Here is a 20,224-nt window from a genome sequence, read left to right as displayed (position 1 = left end):
GGGGGGCAAAAGTAGATTCTATTTTAGTTTATTTTTAATATTATAGAGAAAATAACGATTTTACCCTTACTACCGTTAATTTTAACTACTCATGAGTGGGTCTTTGGTGTTTTCATTGTTAAAAGATAGAAACTTGAGATTGCAGCCATGGTTTTAAAAACCGGATTGGACCGGCCGGTCTAACCGGTTGGTCCGTGAACCGGCACTATAGCCGAGCACTGTTGAAGGATAAATCGTTTTGGTGTAAAAATTAGATTGGATCGCGATTGAACCGTCGGGTCTCTCCTGAACCGTGGTCCAACCCGGTTCTGCAGAATCCGATTCATAGCTTCATATATAAACACTGTTTTTCTTCCTCTTCCTTGTAGTGCACGTAGCGCAATCTCAATTGCTGCAGCCGACGAATTTCACGGTCGAATTTCCTGTTCCTTGCCGACAACGGGAGTTGACAACGACCGACGACGACGCTGCCGCCGAGATGTGCTGGTTTGTAGGCTCACAAGGCAGCAGTTTCACTGCTATATTTGCAACGTTTGACGGCGGCTTCTCCGGCTCAGATAGTGGCTGACGACGACGATTTTTCGTTGCTGTTGTGAACGGTCACTTCTCAGGCAACTACGGGAAGCTGATGTTTTGTAAGGCTTTGAAAACTTTTGGATCAATTGCTTAATTAAGGCTAGGAAAACTTATTGAAAAATTTTCAAATTTAACTGCATGCATGAATTTATGTTTGTAGTACAGTGAGTGTGTTTGAAAACTTTGTACAGTGAATGCGTGTATTGTTTTCAAATTTAAAACAAACCAGTGATCCTTGGTTTATTAAAATCATAGGTCAATTTATATAAACAAATATAAATTTATATAAACAATTTATATTTTACACACAATATAAACTTTACTGTGTAAAACATATGTAATTACTAATTAAACGTAATTTTTTTAGGTTTTTACATAAAACCGGTCCAAACGGTTCAACCGGTCCGATCGAAACCAGTACTTAAAACGGTTTTTATCCCGATCCGATTTTGAAAACCTTGATTACAGCATACCTTGGGTGGGAAATAGTCGTTTGGCCAAAATCAAACGATGGAGATAAGCCACAAGATTGGTTGACTTGGTCGTTGAAGCGGAAAATAGGACCCAAAATGAAGTCCCAGCAATGCTGGAGCCCTAGTCCTTGACATGCCTTAGTCGTCAGAATTTTAACAGAAGTACAAGAGAAGGTACAACAAAGCTTAATCCCACACTGGCAATGATGACTAGTATTGATGCACTTTCATTCTTTTGCTTTATTGGTTGCAAGTTTGTCATCAGAGCCGATGATAGAGGGTTCCAGTTAGGATTAGGGTTGGTGAGATTTTTGTATCTGTTGACTTTGAAGATTTCAAGGCCATTCAAGATGGCATCATAGGGAGGTTCTGCTTCTTTTTATCTCCTCTGGGTACCATCAAAGCAGCGTACTAACTATATGTGGGGATTCCATTTCTGCCGCTCCATTCAAAAATGTCTACCTGAGTCTCAACAATTTGATTGGTTGCTAACCTCAGCTATTTCCATCTGAACCTCACAAAATTGAAGTCTGACAAAATAAATAAACCCGGAATCAACAGGAAAGTCCCAGGTGAGATTATAATTCTGGCGGAATTTTGGATGGTTTCCATACTGGAAAACCATCGGAGAACAAGATACTGGGAAAGCCGACTGATGGCCAAAATGGAGTGATTGTTGAAAAGTGTTGACAAAAAAAAAAAAAATCAAATCTTTCAAGGAAATACAATTTTCCGAACTTTAGATAAAAGAAAATAGTTAATTTTTTAAATTACGTAAAAAAATAAAGTAAAATTTTAATTTTTAAAATTTTTTTTATTAAATAATGGTTTCACTCTTAACACTACATAAAAATTTTGGTTAAAAAATTTATTCCTACTCAAAGTTCCCCTCGTTAACTTTAAAAATCTCATTTACCTAACCATAAACGGTTAAAATTATCAGAACTCTGATCCCTTAAATTGCTATCTCTTTTTCCCCCCTAACTTCTAAAAACTAACCATTTCCCCTTAGGCTAAATTTTAAAAAATAGCATTCCCCCCCCCCCTCGGGTTTAGTTTTCAATCCCCGACGTCAAATCCAGCACCATCACTGACAATGAAGTTCTCCCGAGGCATCACCATGCTTTGGCGGTCTCTCTTCCCTCCTCTGGATTGTCGGTCGACTGAGATCTGACCTGAAAAGTTGAAGAGTCCGCCAGAGTATGGTGATGCCTCTGGAGAGCTTCGTCGTCGACGATGGCGTCGAATTTAACGCCGAGGATTGAAAACTAAACCTTAGGGAGAGGAAATGTTATTTTTTAAAACTTGACATAGAAGAAAAATAGTTAGTTTTTAGGGGTTAGAGGGAAAAAGAGATAAAATTTTAATTTATTTTTAATATTATAGATAAAATGATGATTTTGTCTTTTAAACCGTTAATTTTAATAGCCTATATGTGGACAAATGAGATTTTCAAAATTAACAGGTGAAAACTTGAGATAACCGCATACTTTGGGTGAGAAATAGTGTTTTGGCCAAAAAATTTTAATAAAAAAGTGATAATTTGAATTTTTAAAACTTTATAAATAACAATTTAAAAATACACTAAACTTTGAATGGGAGTAATTTAAGAACCCAAAACTATTTCATATTATATGAATCCTAAAGAAAGCGTTAATCCAAATTATTTCGGTTAAATTTTACATTGTCTGTAGAGTTTTACCTGGTTAAAATTTTCTATTCTACAGTTGTATTTTTCTATTGGTTACTTTGGTAGAAAGATTGTATGTTGCATCATATGTTAAAAATTTAAATTTTATATTATACATTAGATGTTATATCATATCATATTATATAGTAATAGGATATATTTTTGAAAAATAAAATTATAAAATATTAAAGTTTTATGATTAATATATTATTATTTTAAAAAATATTATAAATACTCTTAAAATTTTAAAAATTTTTATATATAATTTTATTATATTATTATCTTCTTTTAAAAGTTATATCGTTTTTTATTGGTAATATATATTATATCATAAAATATATTTATTATATCATATCATATTTTAAAGTATATATTATATATTATAAAATTCTAATTACTATATTAGTTACGATTTTATGGTTTTCTGGTTTATTCGAAAATATTCCCATTGGCCCCAATTGCAAGCCCGATAGGGAAATTAGACCCGGCCTGCGTATAAACAAAGTCAACTTCGAAAGAGAGGCTACGTTTATATCCAAAACACTTGATTCCAACGCACCCGGTTTCTTCACTATGAAGATAGAGGAGCAAAAACGAATGATCCAAGAAATCGAAGAAGAAACAAACCCGACCGAGAACGGGTCAACTCCGAGTGCCAATCCGAAGACGAAAACTGTGAAGACGAAGGTGCCCGAGGTGGAGATCCATTTGTACCGGCAGGGGAAAGGTCCCATGGACGTGTTCAAGTCCAGGCTGGCCGGTTGGGACCAGGACCAGTTGGAGGTCCGAGAAATCCTACACAAATACGGGTTCAAGTCCATTTTCGCCTTCTCTCCCGAGTCGGGTCGCGGCGTTCCGATCCGGTTTAATCCGAGGAACGGACGGTCTATGCTCGTGTACAAGGATGGATCTGTTATTCACATTGATGGAGAACCAATGGTGATTTTTCATATATTTCTTTTGAGTAGTATGAATTTATGGTTTAAATTTAGTTTAATTGTAGAATTTTGATGTGAGTAGTAACGTTACTATAACTCATATAGGAAAAAATACTGGAATTGTGATGTGTTACTTTTCATTTTGTTTAAAACCTTTGATTTATGAACCTTTAAACTGTTTGTTTCCGGGAAAATATGGGAAAGCTGTAGCTTTTTTGTTAATTAATTTTTGTGGTTCGCTTAGGACTCGAAAGAATTAAAAACGGATAAACAAGTAATTTTTGCTTGATTAAATGATTTTGCTATGTTGGTGTGGAAGTGATTTTGCTAAGTTGAATTTGGATATGCTTGTTTTTTTTTTTCGTTTTAATATTGTCCTAATGGAAGCGTCTTGAAGCTGTTTGGTTGCTAGGAAATTGTGAGGAAACAGCAATTAGGGGTTCATATGGGAAGTGTATTGCTAAAATGATCAATTGTATTTCTATTGGTTATTTATTGGTTTCTTTTTGGAGTAATGATGTATGCCCTAAAATAAGTATTGATGATTGTAGTTGATGGTTATTCATTTTATCTGATGTAATTCATAACAATTAGAAGTGCGTTGCTCATTGTTGAACCATATATTGATAGAATTAGGGCTGGACTCGAGCCGAGCCAACTCGAGCTCGAGCTCGGCTCGGCTCGGTTCGAGCCCGAAACGAGTCGGGTTCTGCTCGGCTCGATCGAGTTCTAGCTGGTTCGGGTTGGCTTGGTAGATTTTTTTTAAAAATTTTTTATACAAAACAACGTTGTTTTGATCCATATATATATACAAAACGGTGCCGTTTTAATATGAAAAACGAGTCGTAAACGAGCCGAGCTGAAAAAGAGCCGAACTCAAGCCGAGCCAAGTTTGGCTCGAGTCGAGCTCGAGCCGGCCATAAAAAAACCGAGCCGAGCCCGAGCTGGCTGCGAGCCGAGCTCGGCTCGAATCCAGCCCTAGATAGAATCCTATCCCTTCTACATTGAAAACTCAAATATGTGCAATTATGGTTGTTTTCTTTAAACTTTTATATTTGAGTTAGAAAATGGTTCCATTAGTGACTTTAAAAGTACTTGGCTTTGCAGTAAAATTTAGTAGTCATTACAGTAGTTAGTAATGCCAAACAATACATTTGATGACAAAAATTATACAATGTTCAGTCACTGAATTAATATTCATTTGAATATGAAATGAAATTTTATGCCTGGATTATTTTTACAGCAAAATATACTCTGTCCGGTGAATATAACACTATTCAATATCAATCTAAGTAACTTATAAATGAACCAGTAAAAGCATCTGCAACTATGCTAGTAGCTAACCACATTGGGTTCTTGGTTAGAATTCTTATGTCCACTGCCAGGGTTCACAGCTCAATTCTTTATTTTTCCTTTTTTATATCCTACTAATGTTTGAGATTATTGCTGTCCCCGTATTTGAGGGTGTATCCCATAAACACTGATATATATGGCTTAAATTTGATCTGTTAGTGTTGGATTCAGTTATGTTTCTTTCAAATTAGCTGTCAGCTCATATTCCATTTTAGGAGTAAGTCGGAGCAAACACTGTTCTGGACTCATTGCTCCCTACTTTTTAAGTTTATCATGTATCTTACACACATTTCCTTCTTAATATGGGAGCTGGGATTTACCAAAAAAGATTTTTTTTTTCAAGAATTTTCTTGTGTAAATCATTAGTACTCATCAGGCATTGGTGATCCATAGACTAGAAAGAATAACATGTTAATTGTAAATTCAAAGTTCTTGCCTGGGAATAATTTTCTGGCATATATTGCATAGGTCTTTTGTCTTCTATTCTATGTCTGATGGCTGCTAATTTCCATGAAAAAAGATTGACATATTCCCATCAAGTTTTATTTTACTTACAAGTATTTACTTCTTTACATTCTCTGACTGCAGGATTCTGTGATCAAACCTATAACCAAAATCTTATTTGGAGTAGCAGTTATTGCCCTTCTGATATCATTTGTGTGGAAGGAGAATCCCCAATGGATGGAGAAATTAAACATTAAAGGGAACTTCCCACCATGGGTCCTTGCTTGTGTGGTTATAGTTTTCACCCGTATGAGGAAGAGAACTGGAGACTTTTTAAAGAAGTATGGTTGGTGAGCAGATGCCACCAATGCAATTTTTATGACGGCGAAAAAGCTCCACTATTTACTGAAGTACTGTCAGGAAAGATTATAATTCTATATCATCTGTTTATAGCATGGATGATAAGAGATAACTGGGCAAGGTTTTTCAATACATGTTTTGTTTCAGTATCATTTTTCTTGAGCAGTTCAATACTTTATTAATTAGCATCAAAAGGTGGCAGGAAAGATTTGGTTGAATCCTTATTAAAATTTCATTTTTGACAGCAGGGAAATGTACTTTTTATTCAATTTGGTTCTGGTTTTTTTTTTTTTTCTATTTTATGTTTATTATTATTATTATTATTTTTTTCATTACAGAGAAGAAAGTATCTTATGAATATAAAGAAAAATTATTTGTGTGAATGACTTCAATTATATAATATTCACATATCTTTTATTTGTAATAGAAATTAACTGTATTTAATAAATAAGTTTGGCTAAAAGCCTAAAACTAATTAAAAATTTTGTGCAAGTAAATTAATGAATTTATTTACTATTAGTAAATTTCATTATTATAAGAGGACTCACTATAAAGATGTTTGCATAGTTTGATTTTGACATTATGGTTATAAGGGTAATTAATTAAAATAATATTTCTTTAAAGGGTGTGTGCAAAAATAATAGATAAATATAGGATTATGCATTGTAGCCAAACAAATAATTGTTTGATAAAATTATCTCTTATATAATGTGAGTTTGATTTAATTTTATCCAAACTTTATCTCAAGTTATCAGTCCTGCCTTTGATTTGTGTTGTAAAATTTTGAAGATTTGAAGGGATTTTAGCGCTGAAAATGGGCAAAAAGATCAGTACAAAGATTTTATTACATACATTGTAATGATCGATATGATTTTGCATGTTATTCAGGATGAGGGGTTTGAGGTTTTTTGAAGAAAGTTTGGGTTTTAAGATTTGGCAGTGATTTGGAAATAGGCCTTTAGATTTGCCTATGAGTTAGTCAAAAAATAGTTTGAGTGATTAAAAAGTGAAACTCTAAGTATGAGAACAAGAGTTCAAATCCTATTTGACGATATTTTAAGATTAAACTTATAATTTATTCGGTGCAATAGTTATAGAGTCGAACATTAAATCTAAGATTTTACCAGTTTGATATGATCGATTCAACGCCAAAGTTGAAAAGGCCATCTGACTTAAATAAATTTTTCTTGGTATAAAAAAATTTAAAAAGAAAAAAAGAAAGAGTAATATTATACATACTCATTTGGGATATATAAATATGTATACATTTATATGTGTCATCACATTATTGAGAGTTATTTTATCCTTAATTGAAAGTCACTCAATCATGTAATGACACATATAAGTATATACACATTTACGTTCCCTTTATTTTTCAAATACGATTTGCCAACAAGACCGAAGAAGTTGCAATCTCAAATCTTGACATTTTCATTTTTTCCACTGAAGAAATAAAACTTGGATTATAAACAAGTGCAGAATCATTGTAGTCTTCTCACTTAGTTATTATATTATTGTTCCTTTCATTCTTTATTTTCCAACACATTACTGCTACTTCTGATTTTCTTTCAAAAAATTAATTACTACTATTGGCAGTGTAAACAACAAAGACTGAAAAGTTCGAATTTCGAGGGATAAGACCTAAGTTTGAGTATTTATAACGTTTATAAAATTTTAATTTATCTGATATAATAGTTATGAGTCTGATCACTATACTTTGAGATTAATCTATCTAACCAAATATGAATAGAATTCCCCGATTCAAAAAATAATAATAAATGAAGAATTCAAGATTAAATAGAATTCAACTCTGATTGCATGCCAAAACACTCCATCTTAAGAGTAAACTACATGTTTCCACTCAAAGTTTGGCTCAAAAACACTTTTCCACTCATCGATGACATGAATCATTTTTTTTTTTTTTGTCCAAAATCAAATTTCATTAACGAAAAAACATTTTGATTCAATGTTAAAAAATTAAATTATTATATTGTTTATAAATATTTCATTTTTCAAAATTATCAAATCAACCCAAATTAATAAAAACTCTCTAGATATAAAATTTGTATGAGCACCCTTCTCTTCGTGTTTCCTTTGACCTCTCCCTCTTACTTTTTGAGTGCCCAAGAAACTCTAATTGTTATTTTCAACTTTGACAACCCGATCTCGGGTGCTATTTCAACTACCACATACACTCTGGAGAGTTGGGGTTGTCATAATTATGCAATATTTAGTTTGAAATGCAACCAACAAAATTTGTCTAGAGGTTGATAAATCTTTGCCTAGTAACTTTTTCTTGACACACAGGAGCCTTCATTGCTTGGAGCAAAATTTGACTTACTTTCTGAGTATCCATTTTCTAGATTTTCATGGTTGTTTTACATGTTTGTTCATCACAAAAACTATACAACTTGATACAGCAAGTGCCTAAGGCACACAGATATCCATACATATTCATGAAATCGCTCAGCAACAAATATGTTTACATTGAATATGAAATAATAATTTGTAACTGTTATCGATGTAGCCAGCGAAAATAGAAGGCTATCTGTAAATTGCACTGTAAATTAACTGTATATCGTCCGGCAACCTTTGAGCTCATCACTTACTTTTGCAGCATCTCAACACAAGGTTCTATCATACCAGTTTTCTGCCCTACCATGGTGAATTTATAGAAACTTTGAGACAAAGGAAAGCAATAATACAAATCTGCTACAAACTAGACTAATTTAACAGGGTACTATTATATAAATCATGTGTTTGCCTCCATGCTTTCTTTGACATAATTATTAAGATCCTACTTCTTTAATACCCGCAATCAGTTCTTTCATCGTTCTACTAGTTTTCCATTCTTAACACACGAGAATGCGTAAATATTCTTTTCAGATTTATGATAAATCAAAACATGCACAGTTAGTACAAATGTCAACTGAAATACATTTTTCAAAACTTGCCTGTTTCTAGTATTTAACAAAATGAGGTAAACCGGATCTTCAGAATGCAGACACCACAGCTGCTGGACGATGTAAACACATGTGCCGATGCCGAAAGGTAGCAAAAAATAAATATCAGCACCAGTTCAAAAATACCAAATATTGCATTATTTGATGCATATAATTAATGAAGGCCACTCAAATGGATTCATAACATTAGAATTGTTTAGAGAATACATTTTCAAAGAACAAATAAATACAACTAAAATCGCATAAAACAATATTACCTGCCAAAACATATCAACAATATCACCCAAAGGAATGCGCTAAACCAACTTGATTCTTTGTAGGCAACCCAAACCTGAAATTGCACATCAAAGCATAATGCATTTATTATCTAAATTCAGGCATTTGACTACCATGAAAATCAAATGACTTCACAAGTACTGTTATTCAAACCTGAAAATTTCACTTCCCTTAGAAAGAATGTGTGGCTAGATATGGTTATTATCAGCTTATAATCTCACTAAAACATCAAGAGAATAATGAAACAGAAACTCAAGAATTTCATGAAATTTCTTAAGCAACTCTACACATATCTCACTCTTGCTCCCAATCAACCATGGCTTCAGTCAACTCAAGGAAAAAGGCCATATGCAAGCTTTTCTGCAGATCTTGATTTCTGGAATCTCCTTTGTGAGGCTAAAAATAAATCTAGGACACACTCTGAGCTGAATTATTTGTTTTTATATAGATTTACAATATTTTTTCTTTCTACAGTCCACACTACTTAAAAAATGCAAAATAATCATTTCTTTCTTCTCATGCATACTTTGTACAAACTAAATTTCAACATACAGCACTTCAAAGCATTCAGACAAATTTCTCCACTGTGAATCACTTAATTTTAGAACTATAATTCTAAAGTTTGTCACACTTATAACACATGTTATCGACCACTTCAAAGTTCTTCATGATTACTAATTAGTTGTTTCCCAAATTTAACTTCTAAGCAGGACTGCAAAAATTAAGGATTTGAAACATACCGACAGAGCCACAACATTGATATAGAAGTCAATTAGTGTTGCTGACATCCACCTGCAGACAATTTAACAAACTCACAGAATGTGAAACTAGATATTATGTGAACAGGACAAAACAAACATGTACCAGCAGATTAAAAGAATCACCAACATGATACTGGGAAATTAAAGACAGATTGTAGTCAAAATTATTTATATATTAGATGCCATGCTTTGATAATCACGAGCACAACTGTGCACTACATTGTTGGTAAGTGATCCACTGTTATTATTAGGCAGCCAAATTATGCAGACATTGAATGTTCTGATCAACAGCTCATAGCTTCAAGCACATTGAATTTTCTACCCTCATGGTTTGTAGATATCTGATAAAAAAGCCACTTCTATCCTTCCCTGAAAAACATCTTATGGCTATAAATTCTTTAGGCATATATGGAATATCAACAAAGAAAAAGTCCTAGAACCCATAAGACAACCTCCCACATGCTATGCTTCAGTTAGATCAATCTTTACTACAAAACACTAGAATACAGAGATTAACAGTCCCTAATATATGAATCACGCACATCAAAATTAGTTTTAGCATTCCCTAAAATATTATTTTTATTTTTCTAAATCTAAAAAATTACAGACTATTCATGTAATAGCATATAACAGATGAGGACTACCAAATAAAAAGAAGGAAAATGATAATAAGAACCGATCTAGAAAAATTAAAAAAATTTACAACATCAGTACAACAAACACATACTAATTAGTTAATTCAATCGCCCTTAGCTTAAGAATCAACATTACTTCTTTCCTCACCAAAGTAAAAACAAATAAATGGGAGGAAAAGACTTACGGAGTAAAGAGCTCTGTGCGAAAAGGAGAACCATAAGTCAATATAGTGTAAACCAGGGTTCCCAACATCACTAAACCCAAAGAACCAAAAAGGATTTTGGCAGCCACAACAGGAGAGTTCTTCCTTTTATGTTCCATGCTATTGCTAGACAACAAAAATTCTTACAAGTGTAACTAAGCTAGAGAAGGAAGAACAATAAAAAAGACTAACAAAGAGGCATAGGCCTTAATGTAGATACAATTCCATAACTTCATCAATCCATCTATAAATCATTATTATAAGGAACTGACTCAGCAAAACACTGCAAAGCTTCAGGATTAATTCAATAGAGCTTTTGAAGAAACACTTGTATTAATTATTTTTTATCTGTCAATTTCTTTAGTTACCGGAGCAAAACTATGCATATAGTATATCTTAAGGTCTTTGTACATACTTTATTGCATTCCACAACAGAACATGGTACATGGGCTCTTGTAAAGACTCTTCAGGTGACAACTTGAAAAATTGAATGAAAATGTAAGCACAGGTGGTAATGCTGCAAAAGAAAAGATCAAATGATCATGCGAGTTGAAATTCATAATGACACAAATAATACCAAAAGCTATTTCTATATTCATGGCTAACAATAGCTGCCAAAACAACTTCATATGTACAACATTATTAAGAAGTAAGAGATGAGTTGCATCAAAGACATCATGTTAGCAGGTCCACTCCTATTAATCACATGGTGACCGATGGAGTGTTATATAAGACTAAATTACCAACAACTAATACATGATGATTGCATCTCAGTCAAATCAATCATAACTATGACTAATATTACATGAATCTGACTAAATAACCAACGCATAAATACAATTTCTTGGTGAAAAATTGTAGTGGGAGGAAAAACAAAGACACAAACAAATAGAACTGCAGAGAATGACAGAAATCTATTTCCCGTTACTAATGAAACAACAGCATTAATATTATAATTGGTATACAACGAAACATCATTAATCTCAAAGGCTTAAGCAATTAGAATTAGCCCAACGAAATTCGTAAGATACAAACACAACTCAGAAGTGAAAATCCAGATTAACGCAAGAATTATGTATCAAACTGCAAACAGTACACAAATCAATTTAAGCTTGGAATCCGTATTTAGAAACATAGAATACTTACCTGCCAAGACACACAAGGAGAATTATCCATATAATTCCACTAATCCAGCTTGATTCCCTGTAGGACACCCAAGCCTGATACAGTACACAAGTCCATAATTATGTACAAAACACTAAAATTTTGTTCATGAAGGGAAAAAAAAAAAAACTTTCTTTCATTTAAACCAAAAAAAAAAAAAATGAAAACCAACAAAAGATTTACTTAAAGCAGTAACAATCGTTGCAATCCAAACATGATTGAGAGGATTCAACATAAAACAGAAGAGATGATAAATCTACAAGGGCATATCGTCATTCCTAAGAATAAATAAAAATTAATTACTTGGAGTATCAAAAGATAGGAAAAGATTGATACCGCCAAAGGAACAACGTTGATGTAGTAATCAACCAAAGTGGCAACCATCCACCTGAAACAACAGAACCCATTTACACATGAATCATCCAAAGGAAAGAGAGGAGAAAAAGTTACTCACGGAGTTAGGAGGTCTTTACGAAAGGGGAGGCCAGCAATGGAAATGGTGTAGCCGAGAGTGACGATCATGAGGCAGCAGAGCATAAAGAAGAGAGTCTTAAGGACATTTGCAAGAGACATAATGATGGCGGATTCAAAGAGAAGATAGAGAGACGGAGCAGCAGAAAATCTTTGAGCTTTGTGAGAGGGAATGAGAGGCTTCAAAATGTGGGCAGGATGAGACCACGATGGAAAATTACTTGCACCATTTTTGCCGTATTTATTGTATTAACAAAACATTCTAAAATATTCTCCCATAAATGCCCATCATGACTTATATAATATAAATAAAAAATAATATATATTATAAAATATATTATACTAATAAAAAATATATAATAAATATATAATATAATATAATATAATATGTATTATTGATATGAATCGACATATATAAAAAAAATTTTAATTTTTTAAAAGTGTTTGTGTCAATATTTTATAACAATAATTTGTTAATTAATTTTTTTATTATTTTATTTTTTAAAAATTATATCATACAGTACGATGTTTAATATAAAATATAAAAAATTAAAATTTTAATATATAATATGATACATAATTTATTAGCATAATGATTTAATTTATATTTGTTAATATAAATAATAATATATTTAATTATTTAAATATATAATTATTATGATATAATTGAATATTATTTTTTAAATTAAATTATTTTATTAAAAATTTTATTTTCACTTGATAATAAATCCTAAGTGATGATAATTTTAAAATAGTTTAAATATATTATATATTTTTAAAATAACATTTTAATAATTATCATCATAAAATTTAAAATCTCTCAGTAGTTGTTCCTTAATTATCTTTAGCCGACAGAACTAAAGAACACAGCGACAGCCAACGACGACAGTATCAATGTGCCATGTGTCGACTTATCATTGGACCATCGTATTGTTCGTCCGACCATTTAAGAACAAAAACATAAAACAGGGAGACAACATCGGACCCCACACCACTTCATCCATGGCCACCTCATTGTCCACCACACGTGCGCTTTTAAATCCCTTCCTCATTCGCCACGAAACGATAACTTCCAAATTTAAAACGCGCCGTTTAACGTCACTCTCACGACGAGACAATATCCGGTACGTTAACTATATCATTAATTAATAAAACTAACCACTAATATATATTACCATATTTCCATCTGTCAGTGACCAGTAGTTTAGTTTCTGTTAAGCTGATGTGGCATAAATTGACTTACGGAAGCGACATAATAGACTACGTATGCTTCCAGAGAATTTTTATCACTCTCTCGTTGCTCTATAAATTCTCTCGCTTGTCGACTTGTATTGTTTCCTTCCTCCATCTTTTGCTCTTCGGAGGGGAAAAAAGAAAAAATAAAAAGGAAAAAATTACCAAAAATAACAAAAAATTTTTTTGAATAAATACTTACAAAAATATTAAAATTCACATTCCATTTATATCAAAACATATCCAAACCCTAGTTTTTCTCTGTAATCATCTCGGTGTTTAGAGCAGTTGTTTTTGGTTTAGTTTGAGTATCAATCTTCTAGTTTCAATTTTTCTTCTTGCTGCAGTTTGTTTTAATTGAGTGACAGAGCGAGAGATGGCGACAGCGGGAGTTACGGCAGCAGGGACGACAGCGGTGACGGCACCGGCGTTCGGGAATGTGTCGCTGTACGTAGGGGATCTGGAGGAGAATGTGAACGAGGGCCAACTGTATGATCTGTTTAACCAGGTGCCTCAGTTGGTTTCTGTTAAGGTTTGTCGAGATCAAAACAAGAGAACTTCTCTCGGTTACGCTTATGTCAATTACGCCAATCCACAAGACGGTAATATCAATTTTAATTGATGTGATTCAATTCAGTTAAGAAAGAAGCGTGTTTTACGTTTGCTGATGATGTGATTTGATCTCTTTGAATCTGTTTGTCTTATGAGAACTTATTTTGTGTGATCAATGTTGGTGGTTGTTGGATAAAGTGAAAAGTTAGTTAGGTTTTTTTTTTTTTTAAATTGGAGAATCATCTATTATTATTATTATTATGTGTTATCTTATCAATGTGTGGTGATTCTATCTGTATAAATATGTATTGTTTACTGGGTGGGGTTAGCGTCATTGTATGGGATTTTTAATTTTTAATTTTTTAATGAGTAGATTGCTAATTTATAATTAGTGTTGATTATCAAATTAAAGTTATGAAATTGAAATCTAATCTAAATATATTTTATGCATTATGGAATGTTGAGATACAGTAGCTAAACAATATAAGGGTGTCAATCATAATATATTTATTGGTGCGCTGACTACTGAGTTTATTATTGGGGTTAATAGGAAGGATTTTAAGTCATGCGACAGATTACTGCTAGTGACTTCTTTATTCTTTTTTTTTTTTTATCAGTTCAATTAGGCTAAGTTTGTATGCTTACCAGTACTTTAGTAGGACTTTTTTTACCATTAAGGTTAACATTCTACTAGAAATTAAAAAGTATTTTTATGCTGGTTTACTTTAATTTTGGTGGAAATTGGTGGTTGTGATTTACATTAGGTTTTATGTAATCTTATTATGTTTAGGATTTTATGTTTCATATACAGACAGATAAGTTGAGCACACATGATGTAGCTAGTGATTGATTAATTGGAAAGTTGGGATCATGTTTGCTCTGCATATGCTGTATTTACAGCCAGATTAATTAACCATAGGAGTTTGAGTAATTCTTTTCTCTGTTATGTTTTCTTATTCTTTCTTAAGTGCTGTATTGACCCTGTCTATGAATTTTAATTTGCAGCTGCCAATGCCAAGGATACTCTGAACTTCACTCCTATCAATGGGAAACCTATAAGGATTATGTATTCTCATCGAGATCCCAGCATCCGCAAAAGTGGATATGCCAATATTTTCATTAAGAACCTGGATGTATCCATTGATAACAAGGCATTGCAAGACACTTTTGCTGCCTTTGGGAATGTACTTTCTTGCAAAGTCGCTGTCGACAGCACTGGTCAGTCAAAGGGATATGGATTTGTGCAGTATGAAAATGAGGAAGCTGCGAAAAATGCGATTCAACTGTTGAATGGCATGTTGTTAAATGATAAAAAAGTTTATGTTGGTCTTTTTGTTCGACGCCAAGAGAGGGAACAGAAAAGTGTTCCACCTAAGTTCACTAATGTTTATGTTAACAATTTGTCTGAAATGACAACTGATGAGGACCTTAAGAAAGTTTTTGGCCATTATGGTACCATCACTAGTGCACTAGTTATGAAGGACTCAAACGGAAAGTCTAGATGTTTTGGTTTTGTAAATTTCCAGACTGCAGATTCCGCTGCTGCTGCAGTGGAGAAGTTGAATGGGACTGCTGATGGTGACAAGGTTTGGTATGTGGGCAGAGCTCAAAAGAGATCTGAGAGGGAGGCAGAGTTGAAAGCTAAATTTGAACAGGAAAGAATCAGTAGATACGAAAAATTGAGAGCTGCTAATTTATATCTGAAAAATCTGGATGACAGCATAAACGATGAAAAACTTAAGGAATTATTTTCTGAATATGGAACTATAAGGTCGTGCAAGGTATTGTTTTGTATAACTTTCTAGCTTTTTAGTAACTCTTTTGACTGTTCTTATTACTTTGCTTTTTATACTGGTTCATATTTAGTATTGTTTTTTCCCCCTTAAATATAACTGTTCCAGGTCCTGCTTGATTTGAATGGGAAGAGCAAAGGCTCTGGTTTTGTTGCCTTTTCTTCACCTGAGGAAGCCACAAGAGCTGTAAGTTTCTTACTGTTCATTTTCAAATCTTATGCCGACCATGCTTTTGCCTTTGCCTTTCTTTCTTTATGTATAAAATTTCTCTCTCTCTCTCTCTCTTTTTTTTTTTTTTTTTTTTTGGTTTTAGTTGAATGAGATGCATGGGAAGATGATTGGGCGGAAACCTCTCTATGTGGCTGTGGCCCAACGCAAAGATGAAAGAAAGGCTTGGATGCAGGTGATTTTCTGGTTGCATGTTTTTGGTCATATTGGAGACTCTTTATTATGGATATAGTCATTCTTGAAGTAGATTTTTTATTAATGCCTTGCTGTGGAAGCATATATTATCATGGTTTTCCTTTTTAGGCACATTTTGCTCAAATCCAAGCACCGGGTGCAGTGTCACCTCTGCCTTCAGGAATTCCTGGTTATCATCCTGGGGCACCTAGGCTTGGTCCTCAGCCGCTATACTATGGTCAGGGTACTCCTGGTTTAATGCCCCAGCCTGCAGGATACAGTTTTCAGCAACAAATTTATGCTGGAATGCGTCCTGGTGGACCAAATTATATAATGCCATATCATCTTCCAAGGCAAGGACAGCCAGGGCAGCGAATGGGGGGCATGAGACGAAGTGGAAACCCCCAACAAATGCAGCAGTCACAGGTGCAATAAAAAACTTTCTCAAATTGTTCCTTTCCCTGTGTCATTCAAGTGGTCCAACTAGTAATCCTGTCTTGTGTATGGCTATTTTATCAAACTTACAAACATGAGGGTTTTTTTTTTTTTCAAATGCAAGACTTGTTCAAGGATCCTTGATATGCAAAACTTTCTTAATCTTTTCATGTTTAGACTTTAGTAGGCTAGGAGTGAAAATGGTTTTTCTTTAATTGGCTGGAAGCTTGCTTAGTTGACATATTATGACAGTTTAACAAATTATATGTTAGGAGATTTGCCTATTATTTTCTCCTCTTATTTTATTTTATATATATATATATAATATTTGACTTCCTACAAAAGCAGTTTCTGTTTTAGATTAAAACTTGTCAGTGCTATTTGGCTGATTTATTTTGATGATAATGGTGCGCTGCTTTGGTTAGCATAAACTGTTGCTGTGTTAGAAGTGTTATGATATTTGTTGAAAACTTCTATGATTAATATTAGGCGATTACAAGTCTAAGCTGGTGTTCAGGTAATCTATTGAGTAATGTTAATTATTTGTTCATCTCTGATATTATATCTGACTTCTCATTTTCAACTTTTGGATTACTCTTATAGGGACTTGGATACCTGAACAATGAAAGAAATGGAATCAACCCATCTGTTTTTTCAATGATGCCTATGTCCTTTGATGCTTCCGGAATGCCTATGACTCCATTAGAAACCCCGCGACCTGGGTCAGTACCAATTTCAACACTTACATCTGCTTTGGCGTCTGCGAGCCCAACCAACCGCATGAGGGTATGCAATATTTTCTTCTCTTTCTTTTAAATAAGTTGATCAAGGTTTGGGTGTCATTTGAATGTGAAAGTTCGACCGGGTTACTTATCGTGTTCCATATTCAGATGCTTGGTGAACAGCTTTATCCCCTTGTGGAGAGTGTTGAGCCTGTTCATGCATCAAAGGTGACTGGAATGTTGCTGGAGATGGACCAAACAGAAGTGCTCCATCTTATTGAGTCTCCTGAAGCTCTGAAAACAAAGGTGGCTGAGGCAATGGCTGTACTTCAGGAAGCTGCTGCAAGATCTGACATTAACGATAAGCTTGGTTCATTGGCACTGAATGAATGAAGTGCCCTCGTTCTTCTGGGTAAATACATTTACTGGTCCCTGGTTTCTAGCTCATTTTTGAAGGGTGGATGTACTATCATTGTTTATGGGGTTTTCTCCTAGACTAATTTCCTAGTTTTATTATTATTTTTTTTAGTCGGTAACTTGTTGAAATTCTTTTAGGCTTTTGATTCAGTGTGGGGTATACCAAAGGTATCTAAGTTTTAGGATTACTATTGATGTGTTTTTCTATTTATTTTTACATTATGTTTTCATTTGAATGACATAGTAATTAAAGATTTTCCAAGCATTTGCCTGACTCTTTAGTAATTGATGCATCTGAGCACATATTGCACGGTTGCATAAACAGTCTAATGTAAAAGTGGAAGGTTTATAGTATCGGAAAGCCTCAAATGAAATCAGGGTGGATGTCATCTTCTACCTTCTGATCATTTGTTGTGGTCTCAAAAACACCATTGCTCCAATCACTTATGTGATCCACAGTCTTTCTACCACTCACTCGTTCTAAGCCATCTTCCTCATGGGTTAAGTAATTGTCCCATTTCGAAGCAGCCTTCCCCACTCTTGTTGGCAAATGGGGCCTCTGGTCCTCATCACCTGTCATGTATTCACACCAATTCGAAGTTGACCGGTTAACCCTTGTCGATGCAGCCTTGGTCTTTGTTTGCTCTTCTGTCCTTGGCGGCTTCTTGTCATCTTGATTTATGTAATCCCTCCATTTTGAGGCAGACGTGCCCATTGTCGCCTGGCTTGACGTCCGCTCTGTATCATCTTGAGTCATGTAACTGCTCCATTTTGAGACAACATTGGTCTTTTTTGGCCTTGGCTCCTTGTCGTTTTGAGTCATATAATTGCTCCACTTTGATGCAGCCATGGTTGTCGCCTCCTTGTCATCTTGAGCCAAGGGACTGTTCCGCTTTGTGGTAGAACTAGCTCTAGCCTCCTCATCTCCAACTTCAAATTGACAGAAGTCACAATATTATAAAAATAAGTTCAATGAAAATAGTTAAGAATAATTCAAATTGAGTCAAAGTTCGAGTTTTGGTTTGCTCAAATTTAGCTCAATTCTAAGAAATCAAACTCCAATATATGTTCGAGTTCAATGAGTTATTACAAAATTTAACTCAAGTTCAAACTCAATATAATAAAATAAACCCAAACTTAACTAACATTTGTTATTGAAATATATCAATCAATCAAGTTGGCAATCAAACTTGATCTAATTCAGTTCAACTCTAGCCTAGCCCTTGTCCAAACAATTACAACTTTATAATTTATAGGTGTAGTAAATAATTCACTTACTTGGTCAAAACGGTCTACCAAGCACCTAAACAAGGAAATTTCCAATTACCTTGACCATGACCCAGAGAGTCAAAAAATGTTTTGGGAAGTTCATCGTCTCCTTCTGCTACTCCGTAACATTTTCCATCAGTAATAGTCTGATACTCATTCAACTTGAGTTTCTTATTTGTCATCTCTACTTCAATCTCTGCCTCGAGTCCATCCCCCACACCACCTACATCCATCAAAATTAAGCATTTGATAAGAGGCTTGTTTCCCAGTTTGAGTCTTCGGTTTATACTCGTAGGTTTCTTTCTGGACAAAAAAATAGAGGGAAAAAAATTTTTAAGAATAAAAAGGACGAATAACACCTTGTTCTGTTTCTCCCGAACGCGAGATGTTGAAGGACTGGACGAAAGCGCGAAGATCCTTGGCCATGAATCCCTGCGCAAACACCTTCCGTACTGACTGCTTCTGGTTGCAAACCACGCACGTCCACTTGTTGCTGCTCTTCTTCTTCTGCTTCACCTGGCAATTGAACTCAAAACACAAATAAATGCAAATAAACTCTATATACACAAAAAAATATGATGAAGTTACACAAAGATAGAGATAAAGAGAAACGGATATTTTTGCCTGCATCATTGAGCACTGACAACATTGGAGAGCAATGTAGATGGTGTTTGGCATTTTTTCAGTTTAGATTTTTATTTGATTTCTGTATTTAGATTTAGGGTTTTGAATTTTGTTTGGCCGAGACCTTTAAAATGGAAATTTTGAATTTTGGCGCCAAATGTTTTTAAAAATTTTTATTTTGGGTTTAATGGGTCCGTTTTATGTTTGCTTTAGATTTATCCTAATTCATAGTTTTCATTTGTTCTAAAGAAAACTTTAGAGAATAGGAAATAGTAAAGATGTTCAAACTCCGTCAATTGAACCAATTTACCAATTTTTTAAATCAATAAAACTATGTGTACTTATTTTGGGTACACAAATGTATACACATTTATATGTGTCATCATGTGATTAGATGATTTTGAATTAAGAATAAAACAATAACCAATCATATGATGACACATATGAGTGTGTATACATTTATGTACCCA

At 33.8% G+C, this 20,224-nt stretch overlaps 4 protein-coding genes across 9 annotated transcripts; 2 read left to right on the top strand and 2 right to left on the bottom strand.

The window, feature by feature from the left end:
- Window positions 1-3,260: 3,260 nt before the first annotated feature.
- On the top strand, window positions 3,261-6,103 carry LOC123228824. Its single transcript, XM_044654284.1, has 2 exons — window positions 3,261-3,678; window positions 5,619-6,103. Exons 1-2 carry the CDS (start codon window positions 3,313-3,315, stop codon window positions 5,826-5,828), a joined length of 576 nt encoding a protein of 191 aa, XP_044510219.1. The 5' UTR covers window positions 3,261-3,312; the 3' UTR covers window positions 5,829-6,103.
- A 2,051-nt stretch (window positions 6,104-8,154) lies between these two features.
- LOC123229117 lies at window positions 8,155-12,536 on the bottom strand. Of its 5 annotated transcripts, none has more exons than XM_044654707.1 (9): window positions 12,291-12,536; window positions 12,173-12,224; window positions 11,819-11,892; window positions 11,088-11,189; window positions 10,655-10,798; window positions 9,814-9,865; window positions 9,055-9,128; window positions 8,789-8,878; window positions 8,155-8,489 (listed from the first exon to the last, which is right to left on the bottom strand). In XM_044654707.1, exons 1-9 carry the CDS (start codon window positions 12,407-12,409, stop codon window positions 8,456-8,458), a joined length of 741 nt encoding a protein of 246 aa, XP_044510642.1. In that variant the 5' UTR covers window positions 12,410-12,536; the 3' UTR covers window positions 8,155-8,455. The 5 variants fall into 5 exon arrangements, with proteins under 5 accessions (XP_044510642.1, XP_044510644.1, XP_044510645.1 ...); XM_044654709.1 differs by having other exon boundaries at window positions 8,155-8,484; XM_044654710.1 differs by having other exon boundaries at window positions 8,789-8,850.
- A 1,114-nt stretch (window positions 12,537-13,650) lies between these two features.
- Window positions 13,651-18,126, top strand: LOC123229360 (polyadenylate-binding protein 5-like). Its single transcript, XM_044655128.1, has 7 exons — window positions 13,651-14,142; window positions 15,098-15,873; window positions 15,994-16,071; window positions 16,199-16,288; window positions 16,417-16,713; window positions 17,326-17,508; window positions 17,613-18,126. Exons 1-7 carry the CDS (start codon window positions 13,917-13,919, stop codon window positions 17,835-17,837), a joined length of 1,875 nt encoding a protein of 624 aa, XP_044511063.1. The 5' UTR covers window positions 13,651-13,916; the 3' UTR covers window positions 17,838-18,126.
- On the bottom strand, window positions 18,109-19,845 carry LOC123229364 (MRN complex-interacting protein-like). 2 transcript variants are annotated; one of them, XM_044655133.1, is made up of 4 exons: window positions 19,755-19,845; window positions 19,490-19,646; window positions 19,189-19,353; window positions 18,109-18,791 (listed from the first exon to the last, which is right to left on the bottom strand). In XM_044655133.1, the coding sequence occupies exons 1-4, from the start codon at window positions 19,806-19,808 to the stop codon at window positions 18,226-18,228; spliced, it is 942 nt and encodes a 313-aa protein (XP_044511068.1). In that variant the 5' UTR covers window positions 19,809-19,845; the 3' UTR covers window positions 18,109-18,225. The 2 variants fall into 2 exon arrangements, with proteins under 2 accessions (XP_044511068.1, XP_044511066.1); XM_044655131.1 differs by having other exon boundaries at window positions 19,490-19,844.
- Between the last annotated feature and the right edge of the window lie 379 nt (window positions 19,846-20,224).

The sequence above is a fragment of the Mangifera indica genome, chromosome 11 (assembly GCF_011075055.1).
Source record: "Mangifera indica cultivar Alphonso chromosome 11, CATAS_Mindica_2.1, whole genome shotgun sequence".
NCBI lineage: Eukaryota > Viridiplantae > Streptophyta > Magnoliopsida > Sapindales > Anacardiaceae > Mangifera > Mangifera indica.
This window is presented reverse-complemented; position numbering and strand designations above follow the sequence as displayed.

Excerpts from the sequence above, each read along its gene's own strand:
- LOC123228824 (XM_044654284.1), top strand. The coding sequence starts at position 3,313 with ATGAAGATAGAGGAGCAAAAACGAATGATCCAAGAAATCGAAGAAGAA. Across the intron at positions 3,679-5,618 it reads ACATTGATGGAGAACCAATG|GATTCTGTGATCAAACCTAT; the intron begins GTGATTTTTCAT and ends CTCTGACTGCAG.
- LOC123229117 (XM_044654707.1), bottom strand. The coding sequence starts at position 12,409 with ATGTCTCTTGCAAATGTCCTTAAGACTCTCTTCTTTATGCTCTGCTGC. Across the intron at positions 11,190-11,818 it reads CTCCTTGTGTGTCTTGGCAG|CATTACCACCTGTGCTTACA; the intron begins GTAAGTATTCTA and ends TTTCTTTTGCAG. Across the intron at positions 9,866-10,654 it reads CGCACAGAGCTCTTTACTCC|GTGGATGTCAGCAACACTAA; the intron begins GTAAGTCTTTTC and ends AATTGTCTGCAG.
- LOC123229360 (XM_044655128.1), top strand. The coding sequence starts at position 13,917 with ATGGCGACAGCGGGAGTTACGGCAGCAGGGACGACAGCGGTGACGGCA. Across the intron at positions 15,874-15,993 it reads GAACTATAAGGTCGTGCAAG|GTCCTGCTTGATTTGAATGG; the intron begins GTATTGTTTTGT and ends TAACTGTTCCAG. Across the intron at positions 16,072-16,198 it reads CTGAGGAAGCCACAAGAGCT|TTGAATGAGATGCATGGGAA; the intron begins GTAAGTTTCTTA and ends TTTTGGTTTTAG.
- LOC123229364 (XM_044655131.1), bottom strand. The coding sequence starts at position 19,808 with ATGCCAAACACCATCTACATTGCTCTCCAATGTTGTCAGTGCTCAATG. Across the intron at positions 19,354-19,489 it reads TTCGGGAGAAACAGAACAAG|GTGGTGTGGGGGATGGACTC; the intron begins GTGTTATTCGTC and ends TGATGGATGTAG. Across the intron at positions 18,792-19,188 it reads CTCTCTGGGTCATGGTCAAG|TTGGAGATGAGGAGGCTAGA; the intron begins GTAATTGGAAAT and ends GTCAATTTGAAG.